Below are 27,868 nucleotides of genomic sequence, written 5' to 3' on the forward strand. Positions count from 1 at the left end.
TCTCCCCCCAATTGCTGCCCTCTTCCCTTGGGTTCCTCAGTTTTCCCTCCCTGAGACTGGCAGACAGGGACAGCCTCTTCCCTCTCTAGTCTCTGCTCCTTAGACACCATGTCTGCTCTGTGTGAGGGAGAGGAGACCTGCAAAACCTGTGTATGGCCTTCTCTCCTGAAGGACCCTGGGCTGGCGGTTTGAAAACAGGTTTCTGGCTTTGGGCGACGCCGGCTGAAGAGAGGAATCTTCTGAACCGGCAGCTAGAACAGAGGACTGAGGACCCCCTTCTCCGCTGGACCTGTTTTGGGCAGCTGCCATCTGAAGATCCTGGCCCATTTGATGGGCCTCCACTTGTGAGATTTGGTTATTGGGGAAGCCTTGCTTTAGCTCAGATAAGACGACGTTAAGACAGAATTCTAGAAATTCGGGTTTAAGATTAATTGTAATAACTCTCCTGACCCCCTTTCCTTCCTCCCTTGCCCAAACAATAAACCCGATTTTTTATGTTTCCTTCTTGTTCATTCCCCTACCAAATCCCACAGTTACACCACACATATGGACACACACACACACACACACATACATACATACATACAAGGATCTCCTACTTCTCTCCTTCTTTTGGCCAAGCTCTGCCTTCTGGCAAAACCCTTCCCACTTGGGTCTTGTGTGGGCAGGCCTGGAGCAGAGCCCTGAAGGCTTCCCAGCTCTTGTCCTTCTCAGGGTCCTCCTCAGAGCAGACTTCGCCCTCCCCAGGGCTCTCTGACTGCCTCCCCTTTGCCATGGCTCAGCTCAAGTGGAGAAGCACTGAGGAAGGGAAGGGGCTCTGTGGGGAGCTGCTGGAGCAGCCCAGGAAGGAGGAACCAGGCCCTGCCCCCCAGGAGCTCCCAGTCTAGTGGGGGGACAAATATCTGCAGCCGTGTCTACACTAGCTCTGAAATATAAACAGGAGGGACTCTCAGAGGGAAGTTGTCAGGACCAGGAAAAGCAGTTTTTGAGAAGGTGGAATTTTCACTGATCCTTGAAGGAAGCCCAGGGGAGGAGGGAGGACATTCTGGTATCAGAGACAGTCATTGGAAAGGCCCAGAGTCAGGGGATGGGGGAGACCAGTGTCGCTATGACAGTGTCAACGTGGAAATCTATTGCTCCCCAGTTTATTTAGTTTGAGGGTAGAAACCCCAGGGTTGGACCTTGTCCCAGGAGAGTCTCCCCCTGAGGGAAGGTCCCTCTTCACCAGACCGTGAACTTCCTGGTAGTCTGGGTGGGAGCAGCGAATCCCATCCAATATTGAGCATCCCTTTGGTCCCAATGGTTTCTCCCCCTAGGCTAAGGTCCGGGACCGAGGTGGCCCACCCTGGGATTGGTCTTTCCCTTTTGTGTCCATTATAGGGCCCCAGCCCCTCTGTGTTATTCCTGTCTAGAACTCCTCATTTTTCTTTCTCACCATTGTAAAGTCAGTCAACTGCCCCTCTCACTCCAAGCCCCCAGGCCATCTAGAGTGGCATAGAGGCTCCCCAAGTTCTTTTGTTCCCCGGAGTCCAGCCTGAGTAGGCGGCACTCCCGGGGGCTGGTGACCAGGGCGTCTTGACTCCGGTGCAGTCTTGGGAAGCAGCGCTGACCCCTTTTCCCTTGATTAAAGAGTGATTTTTGGCTATTTAGTAGTTCTGCGTTTTTTCTAGTTGACAACAGAGAGGAGGGAGAGCTGAGAGGATTTGGAAGGGGCTGGGGAGGAGGGCGACCGTATTACCTGGTATCTACTCTAAGCCACCAGCCTTGAATATTCTCCCATTTAATCCTGCTCCAGGGATTGTCAGGTTCTTCCAAGGGGCAGCCAGAACAAGGCAGCACAGGATGGATGCAGTCAGGCAGGTCCACTGCCCTTTGGGCATCCATGGAAAGGATGACGCCCCGCCCCCCCCCAAGGGGATGGGCACCAGCATCCTTCAGGTCCAGATGTCACAGAGATGTGAAACGTTTCTCCTCCTGAGCTATAATACTCACAGAATGTCAAAGCAATTTGGGGGAAGAGGAAGTTGGGCCCTAAAACAAGACCAGCTTCAGGTTTTCCAGAGACCTTCAGGCCTTTAGCAGAGCTATTTGAGCCAGACCAAAGAAAATTAGACCTATTAACATTTAAAATTTTTATTTTAAATATATTTATTTTGAATTTTATTTGATTAAGGAAAGTTTCCCATGGTTCCATGATTCATGTTCTCTCTCCCCTCCTCCCACCCCCCTCCATAGTCAACGCGCAATTGCACTGGATTTACATGGGCCCTTGATCTAGACCTATTTCCATTTCACTATTTGCATTAGGGTGATCTTTTTGAACTCACATCCCCAGGACCCACACGGTGAAGCAGTTGTTTTCCTTCAGTTTCTACTCCCAGGGTGCTTTCTCTGAATAGTTCATTAGCATCTGTTAAGGGCCTGTCACTCTCTTTGTGGGAGCGGATATAGGAAAGAGGGTGAGTCTGGGGAACACTGGGAAGTTCTGGGAGTTTCCTTTTCTACCAGGGTTAAGGGGAGGCCCTGAAAGAGCCATTTAGGACTTGTCAAAGGGGTCTTAGGCTCAAAGGCAAAGAAGTCTAACAACAGAATCAGGGGAGCGACTCGTGTTTTCCTCAAATCCCCTTTTGACAACCTTACCAAGAGCCCTGTGAGGCAGCCGCTCTGATTCTTTATTTCCCAGCTCAGGAACCTTGGACAAACAGAGGTTCAGTGACTTACCAGGGGCATTTAGCTAGTGAGTGTCTGGGGCTGAAACTGAACTCAGGTCTTCATGATAAAAGTTTCAGAGCTGCTCCCAGTATTCATTTGGGTGCCCAGCTTCCCATAACCCCTCTAGCATTGACTGATGCCACCACTCATATATTTTTGCATCAAAGTATTCAAGTACCTGGTTAACTCTTGTAGAAGTCCCATATGGTACAAAGAAATATGTATGCTCCTTTGCTATCCCATTTAGAGGATGCCATCAGTCTTGTAAGCCCATTTTCAACATTTGCTCATCTGTCCTGCTTTCTCCACATTCTACATTTCTTCCACCTCCTTTTCCTTTAGTTACTTCCTTTCCCAGTTTGTAGCAGGGTCTTACCCCATGTGATAGAGACATGAAGAGAGAGGTTTTGCAGGACTTGCAAATCAAAATGCAAGAACCAGGGTTCCAACGGAATGTTCCCAGGAGTGGCAGGTGGGGGTTTGCTGGCCACACAGAAGAGAAACTGGGCTTTTGGACTTCGTCTCTGTCTCTCTGACTCTGGGTAGTTGAAGCTGATAAGAAAAAGAAACGTGGCCTTTGAGTTGGTGGTCTCTTGGAGAGAGTTGAGCTGGCCAGGAAAAACTGAGAGACTTTGAACTTTGTTTTTCTCTGGGGTTGAAACTGAGAAAGGAGACAAGCCAGGCTGAAGAAGAGATATTTCTTGGTGAAGAAATAAGATTCAAACAGTTGTCCTCCATCTCCCTGTCTTAGAGTCACAGTTTGTGACTGGAATACTTCCTCAAACCTTCCTAAAATTATCCCCATAGTTTAGGGAAATCCTCATCCCTCTTACCTCAGTTTCCCATCCTGTTATCCCAATAAATCTTTTGACTTGAAAAAGGAAAGGAAAAGAATATTTTTACAGTTTACTCAAGTGGGGAGGGAAGGAGCCAAAGGCTTCAAGAAGAACTGGGTGGAGAGGGTTGGTTAAGGGAGGGAGTGAGGGAGGAAGGAGTTAGGAAATAGATTGATCCATCAGCCATAGTAGGGATCAATAGACAGAACCCCAGAGTACCCTCCAGTATCTATCTAGAGCAGTATCCCCTGTGTACCAATATCCCTGTGGTGGCATCCCTCAACATTTCTCCCTCCATTATAAATAAGCAGTCTCAGGTTCCTATAGGACCCTCTCTAGACACAGCCAGCCAGAGAACAGCAGTCATTGGAAAAGGAAACAATTCCAGTCAGTTTACTTCTCTATTTCAATAGTAATTTCCTTCAATTTCAAGAAGTAATCAGTTACAGTCCGCTTATTAGTCTATTTCACCCAAGAATGAGACACTCAAAGTCTATTCAATCCAGAAGAATTTTATTTGAATTCATCGTTTTTTGTCCTATAATAGCCTGGTAGCTGGTAGAAGAGACTGGGGCTAATCAGCTGATGGAGAAACCCAGGACTAGTGGAGCAGCCTCTTTGGGGCTGACAGTATGGAAGAGTAGCTCTGATACAGAACGGTATCTTCCCTGTAGACCAGGGCTGGCATACTGATTCGGGTCTGGTAACTCGGCATCTCCCTGTCCTTACTCGGGTGGAGGTATGTTTTGGGGCCTGTTGCCACAGGGAATTGGAGGATTCTTCTGGAGTGCCCGAGTGCAGGCTCTAGAGGGGGGGCATGGAGGAGGCGATGAATGGCTTCTAAGACCACAAAGCTGATGCCCCCATAGAATGTTAGATCTACGACTCAGAGGGGAGCATCTACAGCCCGTGCTTGACGAATGCTGAAAGGACAGATGCGTAGGTGATGTTTAAGCAGGACCAAGAAATGCCAGATGCTGGCTGAGGGCCCCTCACTGCCCACGTCGCTCAGTTAGTTACGTAGATTCGCCTTCCTTTCTTCCACTGAAGAACTCGGACCTCAGTCAGGAAGAGGCTGGGCTCAGGCCTGATCCAACGGCTGCCTGGCCCCTGGACACACGTGAAGGCGCTTCTCAGGATAGACTCAAGCAGCTGATCTGTGTCCTAGGAGAGCCCTAGTTTCAGATAGAGCAAATGGTGCCGCCCTGCCAGACCTGACCAGACAGCCGGCCTCAGGGACACAAGACTGACACCTCAGTGCTAAAAACGAGCCTTTTCACTTTCCACAGTTCTGATCTGTGTCCGTGCCGTAATGCAGACCCACCGGAGGAGGGTTCACTGCAGGCAGGATGTCACATCACAGTCCCTGTCGTTCCCCTCCTCCTCGTCTGCCTGTACACAGAGCTTCTTCCTGTATTCACAGGTCATCTCTGCAGTTCTTCCTGTCCCTTCACGGCCCTTGGGCTTGCTGACTTCATTAGTGTCTCAGCTCTGTGCATGTCCTCTGCCTTCTCATAGTGGAGGAGTTGGTGACTTCCAGGATGTGGCTGGGGGCTGCATGGAGGAGGAGGGGCCTCTTGGGCCCTCTTCAGGAGTTGGATGACTTGGGGAGCCAAGATGGCTGAATAGCATGGAAATCTGGAAACACTGAGAATCCTCCTAAACCGACCTTAAAATAACGCCTCAAAATGAATATGGAGTGGCAGAACCAACAAGGGAATGGAGTAACTCCTCTAGAAAACAGCTTGGAAAGTGGGCAGAGAGGGTCAAGCCAAACCTTCCACTGAGGGGTGCAAGCCTCCCTCCCTTCACTGTTGTGGGAAAAGACCCCCGAATTTGTGGCAGGGTCTTGCCCCAAGAAGAGGCTCAGAACTCCTTCTGACCCAGAAGAATGAAGGAATTTTATTTAAAGAAGAGGTATAAGGTAGTAAAATAACCCCATGGCTGATGGAATAGCCTTGGGGCAGATGGAGGAAACTGAGGTGTGGATCAAGGTTTTCCTATATCTGAGGCCTACCTACCTCCCATTCCAGGGAAATCTCCACCTTTTCTCAAAAGTCCACCTCTGAGGGTTACAGGGTGTTTCAGACCCCAAACCTGGAAACTGGGGTTTGAGAAGGGGGGCTGAAATTCAGGCAGAGGCGTGGTTTGGGGTCTGACTCGTAACAGGTGGTCTTGAGCACACCAAAAAGGGAATAAGGAGCCTGAGCATGATTAGGGGATTTCCCTGGACGAGCCCGGGTGTCCGTGCCCCACGGTTTCCCTCACTGTCCCACCTGCATCATTCATCAGTGTAGATGTCTCCCTACCCTTGTGAAATGCCCTCTTAAAGAGGGGGACATAGAGGATATGTGATTAAAAATGCCCAACAGCTCGGAGCTAAGGTAAATGCAGAACAATACGTGATTCATAAAACAGAACAGCACAAAGCTGCTGTACAGAAGAGAACGTGACAGATCCATTGTAACTAATAAAACAGATTTTGCAGTTTATGCTCAACTAGTCAGAAATACAAGATTTCAAAACATAAGGGTCCAGCTTCTATCACTGTCCCAATTCCTGGAACAAGGCAGTCTGCACCAGGCCTGGCTGATGCAGAATGAGGCCCAGAACCTCCACACAAGGGGGATCACAATGCTCTGAGCCCTGCAAGCTACAGGTAGGCCCTGGGGGAGGCTAAATCAGCAGCAGGAGGTAACTTCTGGAGCAGCCCACAGGCCATCATAGCACCTTGGAAGAACTGAAACTTGCAGAAACCCAGAACTAGAACTGAGGGTAGCAGGAAGGAAAAACTGACATCCAAGAGCATGTCCCCTGTACTCTGAGAACAGCCCACCTTTAGGATAAAGGCTGGGAAAATGAGCAAAGAGAAAAAAAGCACAACTAACCCTAATAAATGATTATGGCAACAAGAAGAGTGAGGCACAGATTCAGAAGCGAGTTCAAAGCAGCCACACACAAAACTACAAAAAAAAATGGAAATTGTTTTCAGCCTCTGGAAGAGCTCAAAAAGGAATTAAAAAATTAAATAAGAGAGGTAGATGAAAAATGAGGAAGAGAAACAAAAATAACATAAGAAGAAAATAAAAACTTAAAGAACAGAATTGGGAAAATGGAAAAAGAGGCACAAAAACCCAATGAAGAAAAGTTTCATAAAAAGTAGAATTGACCAAATGGGAAGAGTGGAAGAAAATTTAAAAAAAATTAGAATTGAGGAAATAGAAGCGAATCACTTCATGAGACATTGAGAAACAATAAAACAAAATCTAAGAAATGGAAGAAAACAGAAGAAAAAGTTTAATATCTCATTGTAAAAACTGACCTGTCAAATAGATCCAGGACAGCCTAAGAATGATTGAACTACCTGAAAGTCATGTGTTATCATTAAAACTAATCTTGGAGACTGTATACTGAATTATAATTATTAGTAAAAAAAAAAGGGAGAAAATATCACCAACTCTCCCTAAATATCAAAGTCTCCTGGCCTTACTGCATTTCTTTAGTTCCAAGATTCTCAGCTACTCAGTCCCTTTTTACTAGTAGGGATATGGAAAAGATAAGAGACTGCTGGGCAGAAGGAGGAAAGCCCTTATTCAGGATGCGGTCTGAGCCAAAAGAGACCCAGACTACTGCTCTGCCCCATCTTTCATATGGCCCATGATGTTACTTCCATTGGGGTTCTTGGATGGAAGAATCTGGGTCAGAAGTGGCATCCAAGCACATCACCAGGTATGTGGGGACTTCCACCAGCTCCTTTCTGGAAGTCAGGGACCAGATTTCTGACACATTGGCAATCCATGTCATCCTATCTTAATGTGCATGTGCCAGGAAGGGGCTCTTGATTTTATGCTAATTTCACACAGATTAAAAAAAAAAAAAGCCTGGAAATCATATTAGAAGAAATTATCAAAGAAAACTGCTTTGAAATTCTTTAAGAGGGTAAAATAGAAATGGAAAGAGTCCACTGATCTCCTAAAATAAATCACCAAATGTCAATACCCAGGAAAATGATAATCAAGAGCTCTCAGACCAAGGAGAAAATACTATAAGCAGCCATTAGGAAACAATTCAGATATCATGGAAGCACAGTCAAGAGTATACAGGATTTAGTAGCTTCTACATTAAAGGATCAGAAGGCTTGGAATGATATTCCAGAAAGCAAAGGTACTTGGTTTACGACCAAGAATGACATACACAGCAAAAATGGGGGGTGGGGGAGGAGATCATTTAAGAAAATAAATTTCCAAGCGTTCCTGATGATAAGACCAGACCCAAACAGAAAATCTGATAGTCAAATACAAAAATCAAAAGAAGCATAACAAAGTAAATGAGAAAGAGAAAATTTAATGGATTAAATAAGGTTGAACTGCTTATATTTCTACACAGGATGATATTTGTGACTTTTGAAATCTTTATCAGAGTAGCTAGAAGCAGTACATGTAGACACAGGGTGTAGAAGTAAGCTGTGTGGGATGACATGCAAAAAATAAGTAGTGAAAAAGTTGACTGTACTAAAAGGAAAAGAGTTAAAATGGGGCAATTATCTGCACCAAAGTCATGCAAAAAACTAGTACAGAAAAGGGCTGAGACAGGCAATGCATGAATCATTCTCAACAGAATTGGCTCAGATTTGGGGTTTGGGTTTTCAAAGACAACTCTTATAAAAATGATTAACATGGAAAAAGTTCTGAGCGATAATACGTGTATAATCCAGTGGAATTGCTTGTCAACTCCAGGAAGGGGAGGAAAGAGGGGAGGGAGACATGAATCATGTAACCAAGGGAAAAAAGGTAAAATTTAAAAAACAAAATAAAATAAACCATCGTATACACTGAAAAAAGAATAGGCTTGGAGAAGGAATTTCTCAATGGAGTATTGAGAAGTAGGAGGGGAATTAGAAGCCCTGGGGAGGGAGATTCAATACTTTAATTAACTAATTAAGACAAGAATATTTTCCCCATGGTTACATGATTCAAGTTTTCTCTCTCGTCCTCCTACCCCCTCCCAAAGCTGACAAACAGTTCTGCTGGGTTATCCATGGATCATTGTTCAAGAGCCACCCTTTAACACCAACACCCTAATCACGGCCCTATTGATCTAGGTGAATCATGTGTTTTTCTTCTGGGTTTCTGCTCCCAGTTCTTTCTCTGGAGGATGGCTGTTCTTTCTCACAAGTCTCTCGGAATTGTGCTGGATCACTGCATGGCTGCTGGTAGAGAAGTCAGTTACATTCGATTGTGCTACAATGTATCCGTCTGTGTACAATTCCTGGTTTTGCTGCTTTCACTTGTCTCTCCAGTTCACATGGAGTTCCTCCAGTTTGTCATCCTTTCAGCACAATAGTATTTGGGGAAGGGATTCAAGGCAAAACACTTGTGAGGAGGGGGCAGGGTGACAGGAGAAACAGCAGGATAAAGGGGGGGAAATACCTCTCCACAAAAGGACCTTCAAAATCTCAGTCCATGGACCCTGGAGACAATGCCCCCCTCCCCCCCGCCCCCCCACTCGGCTTACAGAACCCGATAGTAACACAAAGCTATCGTCCAGCCTGACATATAGGCTTTTCCAACAAGTGGTGCAGGGAGTCAACCGGGGGAAGAATACATCAAGGACTGCCCTCAATCCCGGAGTCACCTTCCTCAAAAGGGGAAATGGCCCAGCCCATGGGAAAGGGGGCGGGGCCTATGTTGACATCTATTTAATGGGGGTGGGGGGTGGGGGGAGAGGAATGCCCCCAAAGTTCAAACCACTGGGTGGCCTGAGTCTGAAGAGGGAGGACTGAAAAGGGCCCCAGGGACAGGGTTGAGGGAAGTGCTCCTGCCCTCAGGGATTTGTGTCCCCTGCTCACTCACTGTTGGCTGTCTGGCACCAGTGTCTCCACCTCCCATTGAAAGCACTCCCCAAGTCTAGCCCTGCCCCAGGTCTCTTCCAGGAAAGGCTGTGGGTTAGGGTTAGTATTCAGGCCCCCTCCCCACTGGCTTCCCCAGAATCTGCTGACCATCCCCACCCTAGTCCCTAGGGAATCCCAGGGACCCGACCCCCTCCCAGAGGCTTCACCCACCTGCGGGGGCCCAGGGACACCGTGTGGCATCCCCTCAGGTTGGCAGAGCTGGGCATGGACCACCCCAGGAGGCTCCTCCTGAGGACCTTTTCCAAGGTTATGTGACTAATGTTGCCTCCCTCCCTTCTTATCTCCCCAGTCCTGGAGGTAACAAACAATTCCCCTGGGTTATACATGTATTAGCACTCAAAACTCATTTGCATATTGTTCATTTTTATAAGTCATCTTAGAAACCAAACCCCCCAATCATATACCCAAATAAACAAGTGATAGATCATGTTTTCTTTTCATTTCTACTCCAACAGTTCTTTCTCTAGACGTGGATAACATTCATTTCATAAGTCCCTCAATTGTCCTGTATTGAAATAATTCTCAATTTTTTTCTTAAAAAAAAAAAAAGGAAAATTCCATGAATTCTACATGTTTTTGTTTTGTTTCATTTCAATCTGAGATTATGCTTCAAATTAGATACAAGTTGAGTTGATTTCATTGGATACTTAGAAATATATGAAAAATATTGGCAAGCTGAGTTTTATTGATTCCAGTTTTGGTTACAAAAATCCAAATCAACTGACAGTTATATAAACTTTCCAGAACAAACTTAGAAAATTATTGATTTTCCATTACTTTTTAAATATTTCAACCCCTCCCAAGTTCATGAAAAACTCTGAGTTAAATAAGCACATATGAAAATCAAGTCCTTTTTTAAGTTAATTTTCTGTCCAAAGTGAACAATATCTCAGATAATGAAATTCTGGGACTGCCTAGGCTCCTCCGCCTCTAGCCTATGCTCCTTTGTTTCAGCAGCCCTCCCCAAGGCATCCCATCCAGATGCCTCCCCTAGTTGTAGGCCGAGATCCAAACACAGAACAGAATAGCACAAGATACTCAGCAATTCTGGGGCCATTAGAGGTGACCTACTGAAACCCTGACTTCTCATGGAGGAAACTGAGGCTGAGAAAAAGGTAAGCAATTTGTCCAAAAGACTAAAACAAGATAATGGAAGAAGTGGGCTCTAGTTCCAGCTGAGGGCTTTGGGTAAACTCTCCTCCCCCCCTTCTAGGGACTGGTCTGATTCTCTGAGTGTCTTATTATCTAAGCCAGTGTTTCTTCCACTGTTCCAAATCCATTTATGAGGAGACTGAGGTCTAGCAAAGTAATTCTTTCCCTAGGTTATTCCTTAGATTCTCAATGGTTAATTTTGAGATATACTTGGAAATAAATTTAGGCTTAATGCAAAAATGTGGGCCAGATATTCTCTAAGGTCTCTCCTGGCTTAGCATTAGTGTCTGTGTGTGATTTTATGAAGATCAGAGTCGGGTAGCTCTGATCTTTCTAGTCCCTCTCCCAGACTGTAAAGCAGGCCTGAGCCTCTGTGACCATCCAGAGTTTCCTTCCCCCATGAGCAGGACTTCATGACCAAATACACTTATTCTCCTATTTAGAATAAGGGGAAGAGCAATTAATGGACCCCATATTGGAAGGACCTTGAACTTGTTTGCCCCTGTGAAGGATGTGATGCTGGATGACAGTGGGAAAAGCCCACCCGGTCACTTGGTGTGTACTGGTAGCACTATACCAGTCATTGTACCAGAATGTGGATAAAGGGCACGGCCAGATTCTGGGGAATGGTCCCACTGTTTTAAAGCTTTAAAAGCCCACTTTGACAACTTGGATATTCATGGTGGGTATCTAATTATTATCACAAAAATTACTTGCTATGCATCATATGCAAATCATTCAACCATTCATCAGAACCTCTTATTTCTCCTCGAAAATATGATGGTCAAACAAGATAGTATTTAAAAATTCCTCCTTGACATTAAATTTTTGGATTCAGATATTATGAGTCTGTGGGCCACAGGGAATGGAAATAGAGACACCTCAACTCCATATTACAGTTTGTAATAAGAAAGTCCCAGTTTGAGAGTTGGACTCCATTGGTGGTAGTGGGGCAAATTTCAAATGGTTCAGTTTGTGAAGATGGGATGAACTCTCCCCTGCCCATTTTAAAATTTAATCACCAGACGCCTATATACCCCACTTATTCTTAAGTGGGGGAGGTCTGTGACCTACATGTGCAATAATGGCTGAAGAATCAGAACCCACTGACCCACCCCATGGCAGTCCTAAACAAAGTTAACTGGTCTACGTAAAATGGAAGGAAGTCACAGGAAGTGGTGAAAAGGAACAGTCTTTAAAAATGCCAAGAACTTCCTAAGAAGAGGTCTTTTGCCTTGAACTTGACCCTGGAGGAGCTCTGGCTGAGGACTGCTTCTATTAGGACTACCACATGGGTGAGTGAAAAACACTGACTCCCTTCCCTGGCTCTCCTGGAGGTACTAGGCTCCAGAGGGGGCCCTCATCTGGGAGGAGGCCTCTTAGCTAATACCTTTGTTAACTGACCCATAGGCCCTCAGGCTGGGGCTTCTGAAGCCCTTCCAGAGTAAATCCAGGGCTTGAGTAATAGTCTAGTTCTTTAAGCTAGATTTCTTACTCTGCCCTCTTTTTCATTTCTTTACTTTCACTTTTTTTTAAAAAAAGCTGCTAGCATGCGGCAGTGGCCACACCCCGGGCAATGGCTTTGACAAGCCGGCTAAACCTTATGGGAGTAGCCATCTAGACCTTTGGTGAACCAGGGCCTTGCTCACCCAGCATGTGAAGACTGCTTCGGCCGAATAGACGGAAGAAACCAATAAGAAGGTTCAACGGCTGAGATGGCGACACAGCAAAGCACTGTGGAGTGCTTAGGGCGTGTTGGAGCACAAAAGACAACACGGCCATCCAATGCAGCTGAGGAATTCTCTAGGTGTAACGACTTTTCGTGCCACTGGACTCAGGCTTCCAACACTGAGAGAGTGGGACTGTCTCTGTGCATCGACTTTTCCACTTAAATCTCCTTCACGCACAAGTGCCTTTGTACACACTCATCTATCATAGATGAAAATGCACAAAGACAATCCGTCATCCTCGGTTACCGAGAGACTACTACTACTTTCACTTTCCCTCTATTTTATAAATTGCTAAAAACCATTTGGAATCGGTTAAATTCCTGGTGACCAGACTCTGATAAATTTAATCCAACCCTTTTGTTTTTACCCCTTAAATTCTGGCACTTACAAGAAAAAGAGATAGTTACAATCCCATGGGGGAAAATCGATCCAAGAAGGATGGAAAACTCTCCAGAATAAGCTATGAGGATACAAAAGGATAAGGACTCTGTATTTTTGCTTCCTTGTGCTTCCAGCATTTAGTATAAGGACTGGAAAATACTAGTCAGCTGTTATTTATAAACAGTTCTGATGAGGAAGGAAAGAGATTTCTAAGGAATAAGTGTGGATGCATGGGAACTTACCAACAGCCAGCAATTCTTAAAAGTTACTCTGGAAGATAACAGATTTCTCTCCAGTGCAGATTCTCTGATAAGACTGGCGCTGTATCTGAAAGCCTTTCCACACTAATTACATTCATGAGGTTTCTCTCCATTGTGGATTCTCTGATGTACAGAAAGATTCTTCTGTGTGAAAATCTTTCCACCTTGATTAAATTCATAAGGTTTCTCTCCTTTGTGAATTTTCTCATGATACCTAAGACTGGAACTGCTTGTTAAAGCTTTCCCACATTGATTACATTCATAGGGCTTCTCTCCAGTATGAATTCTCTGATGATTACTAAGATCATAGCTGCTTCTAAAAGCCTTTCCACACTGATGACATTCATAAGGTTTCTCTCCTTTATGAATTTTCTCATGGTACCTTAGACTGGATCTTCTTGTCAAAGCCTTTCCACACTGATTACATTCATAAGGTTTCTCTCCAGTGTGGATTCTTTGATGATTACTAAGATCATAGCTGCCTCTGAAAGCTTTTCCACACTGATGACATTCATAAGGTTTCTCTCCTTTATGAATTTTCTCATGATACCTAAGACTGGTATAACTTGTTAAAGCCTTTCCACACTGATGACATTCATAAGGTTTCTTTCCTATATGAATTTTCTCATGATATCTAAGACTGGGGATACTTCTGAAAGCCTTTCCACATTGATTACATTCATAAGGTTTCTCCCCAGTGTGGATTCTCTGATGTACAGCAAGAACATTTTTCTGTGTGAAAACCTTTCCACATTGAATACATTCATAAGGCTTCTCTCCTGTATGAATTTTTTCATGATACCTAAGACTAGAACTGTATCTGAAAGCCTTTCCACACTGACGACACTCATAAGGTTTCTGTCCAGTGTGGATAGCCTGATGTGCAACAAGAAGATTCTTTTGTGTGAAAACTTTTCCACATTGAATACATTTATGAGGCTTCTCTCCTGTATGAGTTTTCTCATGATACCTAAGACTGGAACTGCTTGTTAAAGCCTTTCCACATTGATTACATTCATAGGGTTTCTCTCCAGTGTGTATTCTCTGATGGCAAGTAAGATGGGTGGATTGTGTGAAAGCCTTTCCACAGTGTTTACATTCATAAGGTTTCTCTCCTGTGTGGATTCTCTGATGTACACCAAGAAGATTCTTCTGTGTGAAAGTCTTTCCACACTGATTACATTGATAAGGCTTCTCTCCTTTATGAATTTTCTCATGATACCTAAGACCGGGGATGCTTCTGAAAGCCTTTCCACACTGATTACATTCATAAGGTTTCTCGCCAGTGTGAATTTTCTGGTGTTTAGCAAGATCAGAATTGCATCTGAAAGTCTTTCCACATGGATGACATTTATAAGTTCTCTCTCCAGTGTGCATTCTCTGATGTTCAGAAAAAACATGTTTCTGTGTGAAAACCTTTCCACATTGTTTACACTCATAAAGTTTCTCTCCATTGTGGGTTCTCTGATGGTCTATAAGATGTGACACGTAGCTAAAGGCCATTCCACATTCATTACATTTATAAGGAGCATCACTAGTACAAATCTCTGGGTGTATAGGAAGGTCTGACTTTGAATCAAAGGAATTCCTACTCTGATCATACACACAAGGTTTCTTTCCACTATGAAATTGAGGGTGATCAGTAAGAGATGAGGGATCGGTACAGGTTGTTCCAAACTCATTACATTCAGAAGCTTCCTTTTTGGTATGAAGTATCTGTAGATCAACAAGCTTTGGCTTTGGGGTCATCTTCCTGTTTTCATTATGTATACAAACCATTCTTCCGCTATGACTTTTCTGATGCTTAATGAGCTCTGAAGTGGGTCTGAACACCATCTCATAGTGAGTACATTGATAGGCTTCCACTTGGGGAGGTTTCTCATGGGACTTAATTAGCTGCTCTACCTGCTCATTGGAGGAGTCTCTATATTTACCATACTGAGAACAGTCCTTCCCTGGGGTCACTGAGGGTCCCTTCCCTGGGGTCTTACACTGAATCAGAAATGAATATTGCCTGATACTCTTTCCATCTTCATCAAATTCACAGTAACTCTTTGGATATCTCTCTGCCTTGATATCAGAGGCACATTTTTCTTTCAAACTAAAGTCACAGGAAGCATGACCTATGCATCTTTCCTGGTGAGATTCTTCTGCAAAAATGCTCAACTTTGCTCCCATCTCCTTCAGTTTAAACTTGACCTCTGTAATGGAAGGAAATAGAAACATATATACAGAGACACATCCACATGCCTGTTAAGAATAGCCTCTTCCTTTCACTGAACAGAAAGTGAACCCATGTATGATCTACCTCAGCAGTAACAAAGAGTCTTCACACCCAAATGGACAGAATAATTATTTGAAATGTATTTAGCTCACATCCAAAAGGATGATTTAATCATCAAAGACCTTCTCATCCAATCACAATAGATTCTCACAACACTTCAGTCACACAGGCAGGCACAGCATTCTCATTATCTTTCACAACTCGGACATGATGAGCCCTGAATGGCACGAGTGATATGATCAATATCCCTGCAACTGAGACTAGAATTCAAACCCAGGGACTTCCTGTGCTCTATCCCCAGCACCAGACAACCTTTCTTCATTGCATTCTCAATCCTTTCCTCAAGCACCTCTTTTTGATTGTACTTTTTGACTCTGTCATGGAAAAGGCAATGTCTTATCTGTCTGTACTTATCCATTTCACTACACTATCAATCAGATGGTCATTCTTTTAAAATCTACAATTTCCTATACTAAGATTTACGTTAAGCTTTTCCGTTGGTCTGTGGTCACTTGAAGGACTACATCCAAATATTCTTACACTCTATTCAGATTCAGGGATACTGTGCTATTTGCCATTCCCACATTGAATATCCATTATTTTCTTCTCCATCATATCAATTAGTATAATGGCATTTCCCCATCATCTTTGTTTTCCGGTAGCCATGTCTACAATCTAATCACGACTGTTATAAGGAATGTGGGGAAGTTTGCAGAGGGAAGTGGCATGAGAACAGCAGGAAGACTCTGGAACTTTGAAGGAAGGCGAGGCTGGGACCAAGGCTGTTAGCTGGATCTCTGGAGAAGCTCTGAAGGTGGTGGCTATTTCTGTCCTTTCCTGATTGCTGTTTGCTTGCTGTATTTCACTGTGGCCATTTCTGGTGACCTGATCCATCTGCAGGGCTTGTGAGATCGAGTCTGGATCCTTTTTGGATCTAAGATCTTCCCTGGCCCTAGCAAAGCCTTACACAGACCCTTTCCTTAAATCCAACAAGGGGGGGGGGGGATATAGTTGAGGGTTTTAGTTAAGATCAGAGACTGGAGATTTAGGGAGTTAGGGAAAATTAGAGTAGGAAGTTTATTCAGAAGAAATCTCTCTAAAGAGATACTTAGATCTGGTGGGTTTAAGCAGATTGACCTTAGTTTAGATTATCCCAAATCCCCTTTTCACCTTCCCTTTTTTATTAAATGCAACAAACTGTCCCTGTGTTATATAGTGGTCTGTTTATTATTTCAGGACAGGCTCAGCCTGGACTGGGCCATTAAGCCACAGACAGCTTCCCAAAGTAGTATTCTTCTGATATTGGCCCTCCTTTGTAAAATCCTACCCCATTCCCAAACCCCTATTGTTATTTCAGAACCCTGCTACTAGTAATCACTGGAGACACTGCAGATTCTATTCTGATGCATCAGGTCTTGTTCCAGGAAGGCCATTCTCTATTTGTTTTTGAAAATTCTATTTCTCTGCCCCCCAAATAAAAAACCTTCCAATAAACACAATCAAACGAATGCATGCACGTCCTTATTTGTTTTTTAATTACATTTCTCTGCCCCCCCCAACCTTCCAATAAACACAATGAAATAAATGCATTTCCCATACTTTTTCTACTGTACCTTGAATCCCTCTTCCTTCTATCATTAAATGGTCACTATGTTTCACTAGTAGTCTTCTAAAAATGTATCCCATCTAAGGATTCACAATGATGGCAGGGGTTTGAGGCAAAAATTCCTTAATTGCACCTTACCCAATAACTTCCCCTCCTTGTTATGAATATGTTTTTCTTCTTGGAAAAGAAGTATAAATTGCCATACTCCGGTATATAATGGTTTGATGTTCATGCAGTGATTACATCAAACTGACCACTTCTTCTTTTTTTAAACCCTTCACCTTCCATCTTGGAATCAATGCTGGTATTGGTTCCAAGGCAGAAGAGTGGTAAGGGCTAGGCAATGGGAGTCAAGTGACTTGCCCAGGGTCACACAGCTGTCTGAGGCCAGACTTGAACCCAGGACCTCCTGTCTCTAGGTCTGGCTCTCAATCCACTGAGCCACCCAGGTGCCCCCTGGCAAGTTCTTTGAAAATCATTATGACTGGGCATGTTCATTCAAAGACATCTTGAAAGCATCAAGGACCATCCCGAATGTTCTATAAAAGCAGACCGTTGAGTGCCTCGCATGGTACAGCTGAGGCACTTTTCGAATTTCAACTTTTGTTCTGCTTATGTTACTGTTCTCCTATCAGGCAGATTTTCAAAAGAATTGCTTAGCATCATGGGTCAGGCATACAGTAGAGTTTCTGGAGGAGTGTGCCAGTGGTAGAAAAGAGAAATTTATGTCTGAAGAGATCCTTTCCTCCCATACAAACTCTGTTTTATGGCTAGGCAGCTCAGTGGATTGAGAGCCAGGCCTAGAGGCAAGAGGTCCTGGGATCAAATATGGCCTCAGCTACTTCCTTGTTATCTATGTGACCCTGACCAAGTCACTTAACCTCATTTCCTGGACCATACCACTGTACTGCTGAAGAACCAATACATAGTATCGATTCTAAGATGGAAGGTAAAGGGTTTCTGAAGTCAGTATTATCTACTGACATTAAGAAAAGAGGCACAATATGGACAACTGAACTCCAATTCCATTTCTCATTGAATATACTGTCATTAGGGAAGAGAAAAATCAGTCTTTTTACAGAAAAACTAAGAATTTACTTGGTCAACTGGTTTGGGGGCTAAAAGCAAGGAATCACTTTCCATCTCTTAGCAAGAAAAAGTGCTAAAATTCTCACATTTTCCCCTTGCATCTCCATGTGTGAATGAAGCACAGCATCTTAATTTTTTAAAAATTAAATTAAAATTAACTAAATTATTAAAATTTATTTATTAAAATTTTATTATTTATTTATAAACATTTAAATATATCATACATAAATATAATATATTTAAATAAATATAAATATTTATTAAAATTTATTATTAAAAATAAAATACAACACGTGGTCCAGTGGACAGTCAATGCTCACTGCCCAATACAGACAAACTCATGATATCAGGCTGTCCGAGTCCACTATCAGCGCAGGTGACCCAATCTCAGCTGAACCCTCATCACTGCACGGCAATCCTTTGAGGTCTCCTTAACGGACATCCCTGTTCCTTCCCTTCACCACAGCAGCTTTGCCATATCGTTCCTGCCTCCTCATGGCTCTCTGCCCCATTCCCCAGCTCAGAATTTGGCCTCCTATTTCACTGGAGCTACTGAACATTTCCAAAGAGTTACTTATCTCCTCATCTCATATGAATTGGATTCTTTCCCTTTTTTAGCTCAGTCTGTCATGAAATGGGATCCTTCTGCTTCATAAGGCAGCACGGCCATTTACATGCATAAACAATCTCATTCCATTCAACCTTCTCTCCAAGCAGACTCCACCATCCCCAGGCTTTCCCTCCTCTTCAATCTCTCCCCATCTCCTGGCTCCCTCCCCACTGCCACAGACAAAACCGTGTCTCCCTGCTCACAAAAAGTGCTCACTTGAGCCACTCATCCCCACTAGATATTGTCCAATTTTCCCTGCCCTGTCATGGCTGAAAAGCTAGCGACAGCCATTCCCAGAGGCTGTTTCCGACCCCTTCTCTCTTACATACGGAGGCTGGTTTCTGGCTTCATTGCTCCACTGAGATGGTTCTCTCTGAAGTGACCATTCAACTCCTTCCTTCTGAACCAATGCCTTTTCCCAGTCCTCATTCTTCCTGATCTCTCTGTAGCTTTTGATAGTTGCTGCCAACCATCCCCTTTTCTCTGACACTCTCTGGCCTTCCCTCTCCATTTTGGGGAGCGGATTCTCTCCTGGTTTCCCTCCAATCATGTCCAAGATTAAACTTAGTATCTGGCCCCCAGCACTTCCATCTTCTTCCTTTCCTATTACTACCCAAGGCACCATCCTTCCAATCATCCAGGTTCAGAAGCCACTCCTCATTAACTCTCTTAAACTCGTACCCCACCCATTCCTATGGAATCCACCTTTGGAACCTCTCTTGGGTCTCCCCCTCCTCTACCACCAACAGGGCCACTTCCTTGGGTCAGGCCTCAAACACCCGATATCTGGAGGTATTGGAAGAGCCTCATGGTGTGTCTGGCTGCCACATCCTCCAACCAGCTATCAAATTCATCTTCTTAAGGTTCTCCTCTAATGTCATCCCCTCCTCAATAAATACCTGTGGCTCCCTAGCACCAGGATCAAATATTAAATCCACTGTTGGGCTATTCATATCCTTTATCAGCACCCTTCTCCTATCTTTCCAGTATTCTTTCACCTTAGTCTATCTCTCCATAGTCTATAATGCAAAGAGAAGAGTCTACTTTCTGTCCTAGGAACAAGACACTCCATTTGCTAACTAGGTTTTCCCAGTTGTTTCCCAGGCCTGGGCTGCTCCTTCTGGCTTCTGGGGAAGTCCCAACTAAAATGCTACTCTGCACTAAGTCTTTTTGAATGTGAATGCCCGGTGGCCTAGTGATTAGCCCCCATTTCTGCTGGACCCAGTGAGGTTGGTGTCTTTGCCCCTTGATGAGCTTTCCAAGAGCTGGGTGTTCCTGGTCTTTACCCCAGGGCCCTGCCTGGAAAAGAGCCTTAATAAATGCGTATTGATTTGAAGACACACTAGGTATGGCGTGGTCTCAGCCCTTCTGGGACATGGGAAGGAGACTTGCACGACCCAAAGTTCTGTTGTAGTGAAAATTTCACCTTTTAAGAGTATTATAATATTGAACAATGGCTGCCAAGGAATTTACTCATGAAATTCCTAAAATGAAACGCTCAAGTCAGAATGGAGTTTATGGAGGTTTAATCACAGTGGGAGTAGGGAAAGGAGAGGGAGAGAAGGAGAGAGGAGAAAAGGGAAAGGGGTTACTCAACCTCTGACCAAGGCAGAGGGAGTTTAGGCCCAAAGAGCCAAGGTGGAAAGAATCAGTCCTTGACTCACGTGACCGATCTGAAGGAAAGCTGTCTGCGGGGCGTCCTCCCTCTCCAAGCTCCTAACAGGACCTGCCGTCTAGCTCTGTCCACAGGAAGTGCGCGAATTTCTGAGGCTGCTCTCTCCGTCACTTCCTGTGCCTCATAAGTGCCAATGGTGGCTCAAGCTTGGCTTTGGACAGCCCAGGTGGGCAGTTTTTTAAAATTAACAGTTCTCAAACATTGACTTCTCATAGAAACAGACTTATCACTGTCTAGAAACTAACTGAAAGATCATGGAATCCAACACCCCCATTTTAGGGATGAGGAAACTGCTTCTCTTCTTCATTGACTTGCCCAGGATCTCACTGTTAAAAACGTCTGAAAAACAATGCCTAGTCAAGTCTTCCTGAAGCCAGTCTAGTCCGCCATTCATTACAACCCCAAAATGCCTCTTGTCCTATCAATTCTCATAGGGATACTTTCACCTCTCTCACCTGGACAGGAGTTTCTTGGGCCCTCTGACTCTTGCATCCATGGGGCTTCCCCTGGCTGAAAACAGGAGATCAAAGATTCTCTGGGCACTAGAAGTCCTGGCAGGAGGAATAAGGACAGAAAGACAACAAAGAAGAACTTGTCATTTAGCCCTCGCAGGAAAGGAGCCATTGCAAGCAAGGACCACAGGATGGTTCCCAGGAATCCCCCAGGCTACTTTCCACAGTATTTCCTGCTCAGACCATTGGGGATGGGATGGGGGAGAGAACATGCAAGCAAGGTGGAATCAGAAAATTCCATCTTCTTCCACTTTCATAGAATAGATAATAATTGTAAATAAAGCACTTAACACAATGCCTGGCATGGACTAGACAAACACACTTATTTCCTTCTCTTCCTTTTCCTACGTCTCTGCTGGAATTTGGAGGAAACCTGAAGGCAGAACAAGGACATACTTGCTCTAAGAGGCCTCTGGAAGTAAGTAGAAGCAGCAAGTCCCAAATGAGGCTTCTTAATAAGAAGAATATTCCAAAGGCCAGACTCACCCAAAAGAGGAATGGGTGGCCTTGGGAGGCAGTGGTTCCCTTTCCTGACTATCTCCAAGGAAAAGCTGTCCAAGGCATTTTCAGAGACTTTGTAGACACAATTTACATGCAGGTAGGCATTAGATAAAATAACTTCTGAGATTATTTCCCTTTCTGAGATTCTCTATCCCTGGTTGGAACTTTGATCTGAAGACATCTAGAATCAGAAGGAGATAACTTCAGAGCAGGAGCAACAAAGAAACTCTCAGCTTCTTATCCCCAAATGCCAAGATCTTCTGTGAGAAAACCAGGCAGCAAGAGGACCTTGTCTGTTGGACACGAAGACCAGCACTTGGGCCTTTCGAGAATTCATAAATGCCTGAAACTTGGCACGCTCGGGAAGGAATAAAGATGCTCCTTGTGACAGTAGATTCAGAGTATCAGGGGAAGAGGTTCTTACCCAGCAAGAGAGAGTTCTGAGCATTCTCCAGCATGACCTCCATATACAGCTCTTTCTTAGAATGGTCCAAGAGGCCCCACTCCTCCTGGGTGAAGTCCACAGCCACATCCTGGAATGTCACCAACTCCTAAAACATCCAAAATGGTAGGGTGTAGAGATTAAGAAGACGTCAGCATGCAGGTTGGCCACATCCCAGTCAAACCATCTCAGGAGAATGGCCCAACCAGGTTGAGGGTGACTGACAGGCCTCAAACACAGTGGTAAATTCAGGGGATGTCTACAAGCAGGTCAAGATCTCCCCTGACAGAATGGGCAGATGAAAACAATGTGTTCTAGCAGCCATGAAGGCAGCTGAAGCAGAGGCTGTGGAGCACTTCAAGAGCTTGGGCAGACATGGAAGAGGCCAATGTCATCCCCTGCATCCTGGACCATCTCCAGGGGTCTTCACTGTTTTCTTACCACTGGACTTTGGACACTTCAAAGAGTGAGACTGATGACTTTGAGCAGCTCTGCCTCACAGGAATCTGATTCACTCACAAGACATCCCCCAGCCATGTGACTGGTCCTCTTGGAAACAAAGGACAAACCACAGTCTAACCCTGACCAGCTTAGAGGATAAAACGGAAACCCCAAAAGGAACTGCCCAAAGCCCATCCGCTTAGGAGAATCAGAGTCAACCTAGTCATGACAAACCCCATAGCAGGCTGAGAAAAGCAATTATTTTCTGTTGGAATAAAGTAGAGAAGAATCTTGGTTCTACCTATGGAATCAGGGAGAAAGTAGGTGCCCTACGTGTGAGGTATGGGGGTATGTGGAGAAAGAGAGAGTCACGCGAGATTTCTTCCTTTTTAGAACTGTCATCAGTGATGATATGTTAGAAAAATAACATGGAGAATTTGTGAGGAAGAAGCTAACAAGTCCTACATATGCTGGGGATGAGATCCCTGAAGAAAAAGGAATAGTCTGCTTAATTTCCCACAAGTCTGAAGGAAAATCTTTTCTGGATGGACACATGAAGAGGAACTTTAAAGCTATATTCACTACAATCTGCAGCAAACTGAGGGATATGAGACTGTTTCAAGGCAAGGGAAGAAGAGCTTGTCATGCCAAGGGCGTGAGATGGTTCTGGGTATGATGAGCCAAAGGCAAAACAAACGTGTTTTATAATATCATGTGTCCACGTGGGATACATTTCAAGACATGCCATGCATGGTTGAAGCCAGGATTAGAAATAGACTCTTTCACTCAGTGCTCTGAGGCCTCCAATCCCCAACCCAGAATTGTAAAAATCCATTAAAAAATAAACAAGGTAGGGGGCAGCTGGGTAGCTCAGTAAATTGAGAGCCAGGGCTAGAGACGGGAGATCCTAGGTTCAAATCTGGCCTCAGACACTTCCCAGCGGTGTGACCCTGGGCAAGTCACTTGACCCCCATTGCCTAGCCCTTACACATTTCTGCCTTGGAACCAATACACAGTATTGATTCCAAGATGGAAGGTGAGGGTTAAAAAGTAAATAAAACAAAATAAACAAGGTTTAAAAAAAAGTGAATGCAAGAGCAGAATTGCTGGGAAGGCCAAAATCAGGGAAAGTGAAAACACTGGTTTCAAGGCCCTGCTTGCTATACTTGGCTTTAAGATTACTTTCACTTGTTAATGGCACAAATTAATTAATTTTTATGTTTAATGATATTAAAATAAGAAGGAAATGCAGTGTTCCTTGCCATATTAAAAATGCAACATTTTATTAACTAGGTACAGGGATTGAGCTCATTCAGGAGGAAGATGCTGCTGGTCTTCTTAGGAAAAATCCCCTAAACATTCTTCAGAATGTCAGAAAATAAGTCAAGAAGAGGCAAGCTGAAGTGTGACACATAGGAAAGGTTGGCCAGATCAGAAAATGTCTTGATGTCTGGGAGAGGTCCTCTATTTTTTCACCTTGCTCCATGTAGTAGTAGCCACTGTGCTTAGTCTTTGGCCATAGGAATTTTCTATTCTTAAATTCCAAGATCCAAGCTATTATGGGAAAAACCCAGTGTTCAAGAAAAAATCCGGGGAACCTGGAAAGTACTCTGGCAGAAACTAGACCAATGTTTTACACCGAATATCAAGATAAGGTTGAGATCTACATACAATCCAGAAAGACAACATACCTGTCAAAATCTATGAATAAGAGAAGAGTTTAGGATGAGAAAAATGGTAGAGAGGATCACTGGAAAAATGTATAATGCTGATTACATGAAATTAAAAATGTTTTGCATAAATAAAACTAAGGCACATAAAATTAGAAGGAAAGAAGGAACTTGGGAAAAATTCTACTTCATTGCTTTGATAAAGTACTCCCTTCTCCAATGAATAGGGAACTGAGTCAAACTGATAAAAATAAGAGCCATTGCCCAGTTGACAGATGGTCAAGCACATGAAACAATAGTTTTCAGAAGAAATCAAACCTCTCAATATTCACATGAAAAAAAGTTCTCACATCATTCCTGGAAGATATTAAAATGAAGAATTCTGAGGGACCTCTTAATACATATCAGATTGGATAACATAAAAGGAACATGACAAATGCTGAAACAGATGTGGAAAAATTGGAATACTAAAGCACACTTGTGAACTGGTACAACCCTAATCCTTAATTCTGGAGAACAGTTTAGAGCTATGCCCAAAGGACAATAAAATACTGTATTCCCTTTGATCCAATGATACTACTACCAGGTTTGTATCCCAAAGAGATCAAAGAAAACGAGGCACAAAAATCCAATGAAGAAGAGTTGAATGAAAAGTAGAATAGACCAAATGAAGAAGGTGGGTCAAAAGATCATGGAAGAAATTCAGTATTTAAAAATTAGAATTGGGCAAAGAGAAGCTCACTAAACATGGAAAAACAAAACAAACAAAAAAACAAACCTAAAACAAAATCAAAAGAATGACAAAATAGAAGAAAAATTGAAATATCTCATTGAAAAAAACAACTGACTTGGAAAATCATTCCAGCAGAGACAATATAAGAATTACTGGACTACCTGAAAGTCATGAGAGAAAAAAAGTCTAGACATCATATTATATGACATTGTCGAAGAAAGCTACACTGATATTCCTGAACAAGAGACTGAGACTGAAATAGAAATGGAAATAATCCACACATCACCTCCAGTAGTAAATTCCCAAATGACATCTCCCAGGAATGTTATAGTCAAGCTGAAGAGCTCCCAGGGCAAGAAGAAAATCCTGGCAACAGCCAGAAGCAACTCAAACATCAAGGAGTTGCAGTCACACAGCATCCGGTGCTTCCACATTGAAGGACCCAAAGACTTGGAATGTGATATTGGGGAAGGAAAGGGAACTGGGTTAACAATCTAGAATCACCTCCCTATGAAAACTGAAAATACTCTTTCCCCTTCTTTTTATCCCCTCAGGAAAGGCTTAAGGAATAAACAAAGAGTTCCCTGGCTCAGGGCCAATACCAAAATGAAGGCCATTGAATGGATGGAGCTCATCCTCCCTTTTTAAAGACTAGACCAGCTCAGGACTCTTTTCTGTCCAAAAGGCCTCTGGGTCCAGGAATTCTGCAGGAGACACACTAAGTGTGCCTCTCACACAGGAAATTGGTGGCATTGAAGGACACTTCAGTCCATCCCCTAGTGATGGGGGGGGGGGGGGGGGGCCTGGCTGCATCCTGTGCTGCTAGGCCCCAGCTAGGACCCTAACAGATTCCCACAACAGAATCAGGGGAGATCAGATCTAAAAGGCACTCTGCATGTAGTAAGTGCCTGTAATCAGCTCCCTCTTGTCCTCCTCTGACCAGGGACACTTGACCTCCTGGCTGAACCCTGACCAGGACCCTCCAGTCCCTGACTCTGAGCATCTCCAATGGCTTCCCTCAAGCTGGAATGTTCTCCCTCCTCCCTGGGCCTCCTGGCTTCCTTCTTCCAAGCTCAGCTCACATCTGACCCTCAGAACACAGCTCCTGTCCCCCAGCACTGCCACAGCCTCCCTCTGAGAGTCCCTCCCATCTATACTGCAGGGCCAGTGTAGACACAGCTGCTGCTTACACTTGTCCCCCGACTAGACTGGGAGTTCCTGGGGGGGCATGGCCTGGTTCCTCCTTCCTGGGCTGCTCCAGCAGGTCCCCACAGAGCCCCTTCCCTGACTCAGAGCTTTTCCACTTGAGCTGAGACATGGCAAAGGGGAAGCAATCAGAGAGCCCTGGGGAGGGCAATGTCTGCTCTGAGGAGGACCCTGAGAAGGACAAGAGCTGGGAAGCCTTCAGGGCTCTGCTCCAGGCCTGCCCACACAGGACCCAAGTGAGAAGGGGGTTCCCCTGAGGTCCAGTTGTCAGAAGGCAGAGCCTGGCCAAAAGAAAGAGAGAAGTAGAAGCCTGTGTCTGTGTGTGTGTGAACACCCGTGTGTCAGGCAAGCATAAGAACAGAGAAGACTCGGGGTCTGTGAAACAGAGGAAGGAGAGAAATGGCTGCTGGGGCTCAGCCCTGGGCACACTGCACTCACCTGGGTTGGGGGGCTGGGGCTCCCAGGGGCCATCCCTCTGGCTCCTCTGCAGGCTGAGCAGGGACAGGGATCCCGTGGGGGAGAGCTCTCAGGCTCCTCTTCCCAGGCAGGAGGCCGATGACAAAGCCCCTGGCCAGGCCTTCAGGGCAGAGACTGCAGCCTACCTTGGGAGGGAGAGCACAGGCTGGGTCAGGCTGGGAATTGAGGGCCCTCCCCTCCGCACTCCTCCCCCTCCTACAGCGTCCCAGGAGGCAATAGGGCAATAGGGCAATAGGGGCTGGGGGAGTCCAGTCAGCCCCTGAGGACCCTGAGCCAGAGCCTTCCCAGAAGGCCCCTGCCCAACTCTCTCGCACAATTCCGTCTGGGAGGGGGCCGGAGCAGGGGCTCAGGGGCCCAGGGCCGGGGAGGCAGCACCCCTGGGTGCCCCCACGTTGGGAGGGAACGTGGCCGAGACCTCCCAAGCAGAGGCCCGCTCTACTGCCTCCCAGTCCCGGGAACCCTCACGCTAACCACGTGAGCTGCCCAGCAGCTGCTGGCCCGGCTCCTGGACCTGCCTGGGTGCAATGCAGACCCGCCCAGCTCCGGAGCATCAGGCGGCCACGGAGAGGGGCTCCTGCCTTCGGGGTCTGCGTGCGCTGGCCCCATGGCGGGCCCGTCGGCCGCGGGTCTCTCCCCAGGAGCGCAGGAAACGGAGCCCCTCCCCCCATCGAGAAGGTCCCCAATGAATTACCCAATCACGCGGCGCGGCGCGGCGCGGAGCCAACCAGGCCCAACTCTCGGCAGGGGTAACGCTAGAGGAGGCGAATTGCAAAGAGCAGAAGCGCAGGCAGAACAGCATCTCCGGCACAGAAGTCCCGACTTCCTCTTTCCCAGCGGCCTCAGGGCCGGCTCCTGCCCGGAGATTGGCTTCCCTCCGCTCACGTGGGCCGCTACTCCTGCCTTCGCCGCGGACTGCCCCGCCCCCGCCCCTCCTGCTCCCTTCTCCGGGAGGCCGGAAAGAGACATTCGGGGGGGGGCAGAGTCTCTGCTCCCGCCTAGTGTGGGGAGCCCCGGCCCCGGGGTGTGCGCGGGGAATCAGGGGCGCCTCATGCGTCGGGGGCGAGGCTGTTCTTCGGTTGTAAAACAGTTTGGGAGGGAAACAGATTCTCTTCCGGCCCCCTTCCGGTAAAGGGCCGGAAGGGGCTGGGCGTGGCCGGGCGCGGGGCGGGGGCAAAGGCGGAGGGCCGGAGGGACCTGGGAGGGACCCGGAAAGAGCGCGGCGCTAAGATCCAGACCCCGCCCCGGCCTGTGGCCCCGCCCCCAGCCCGTTTCCCCAGCAACCGCGGCCAGGGAAGGAAAGCCTGTGCTGGACCTGAATGCCCTCCAGCCTCCGCCGGGTCTGGGGAGCCTCCCGGGCCCAGTCCGGCTCAGAACGTGCAGTCAGGAGGGAATCCCGGGCCCCGCGGCCGCTCCGGCGCTCCCAGAGGCTTCACCCACCTCCTGGGGCCCCGGGCCGCCCTCCTCCCCGCACAGCTGCCCAGGATCCAGCCCATTCCCCAGGATTCGCAGCACTGAGGCTGTGGAGCTTCTCTTGTCTGCCGGGGTCCAGGGGCCAAAGTCCAGGGGACTTGACAGAGTCCACAATGCCCTGGGTGCCAAAATGACCATTTTAATGAACAGATTGGCAAATTTGGTGATAG

General features: G+C 45.8%; 1 protein-coding gene across 10 annotated transcripts; it reads right to left on the bottom strand.

Annotated features, from left to right (window-relative positions):
• Positions 1 to 2,136: 2,136 nt before the first annotated feature.
• On the bottom strand, positions 2,137 to 27,431 carry LOC100617594 (zinc finger protein 883-like). 10 transcript variants are annotated; one of them, XM_056825505.1, is made up of 6 exons: positions 26,920 to 27,382; positions 26,277 to 26,349; positions 26,190 to 26,242; positions 21,684 to 21,810; positions 20,702 to 20,797; positions 7,877 to 15,183 (listed from the first exon to the last, which is right to left on the bottom strand). In XM_056825505.1, exons 3-6 carry the CDS (start codon positions 26,220 to 26,222, stop codon positions 13,067 to 13,069), a joined length of 2,373 nt encoding a protein of 790 aa, XP_056681483.1. In that variant the 5' UTR covers positions 26,223 to 26,242; positions 26,277 to 26,349; positions 26,920 to 27,382; the 3' UTR covers positions 7,877 to 13,066. The 10 variants fall into 10 exon arrangements, with proteins under 10 accessions (XP_056681487.1, XP_056681483.1, XP_056681484.1 ...); XM_056825506.1 differs by having other exon boundaries at positions 26,277 to 26,353; XM_056825507.1 differs by lacking the exon at positions 26,920 to 27,382 and adding an exon at positions 26,740 to 26,882.
• Positions 27,432 to 27,868: the final 437 nt, after the last annotated feature.

Source organism: Monodelphis domestica, chromosome 4 (genome assembly GCF_027887165.1).
Source record: "Monodelphis domestica isolate mMonDom1 chromosome 4, mMonDom1.pri, whole genome shotgun sequence".
NCBI lineage: Eukaryota > Metazoa > Chordata > Mammalia > Didelphimorphia > Didelphidae > Monodelphis > Monodelphis domestica.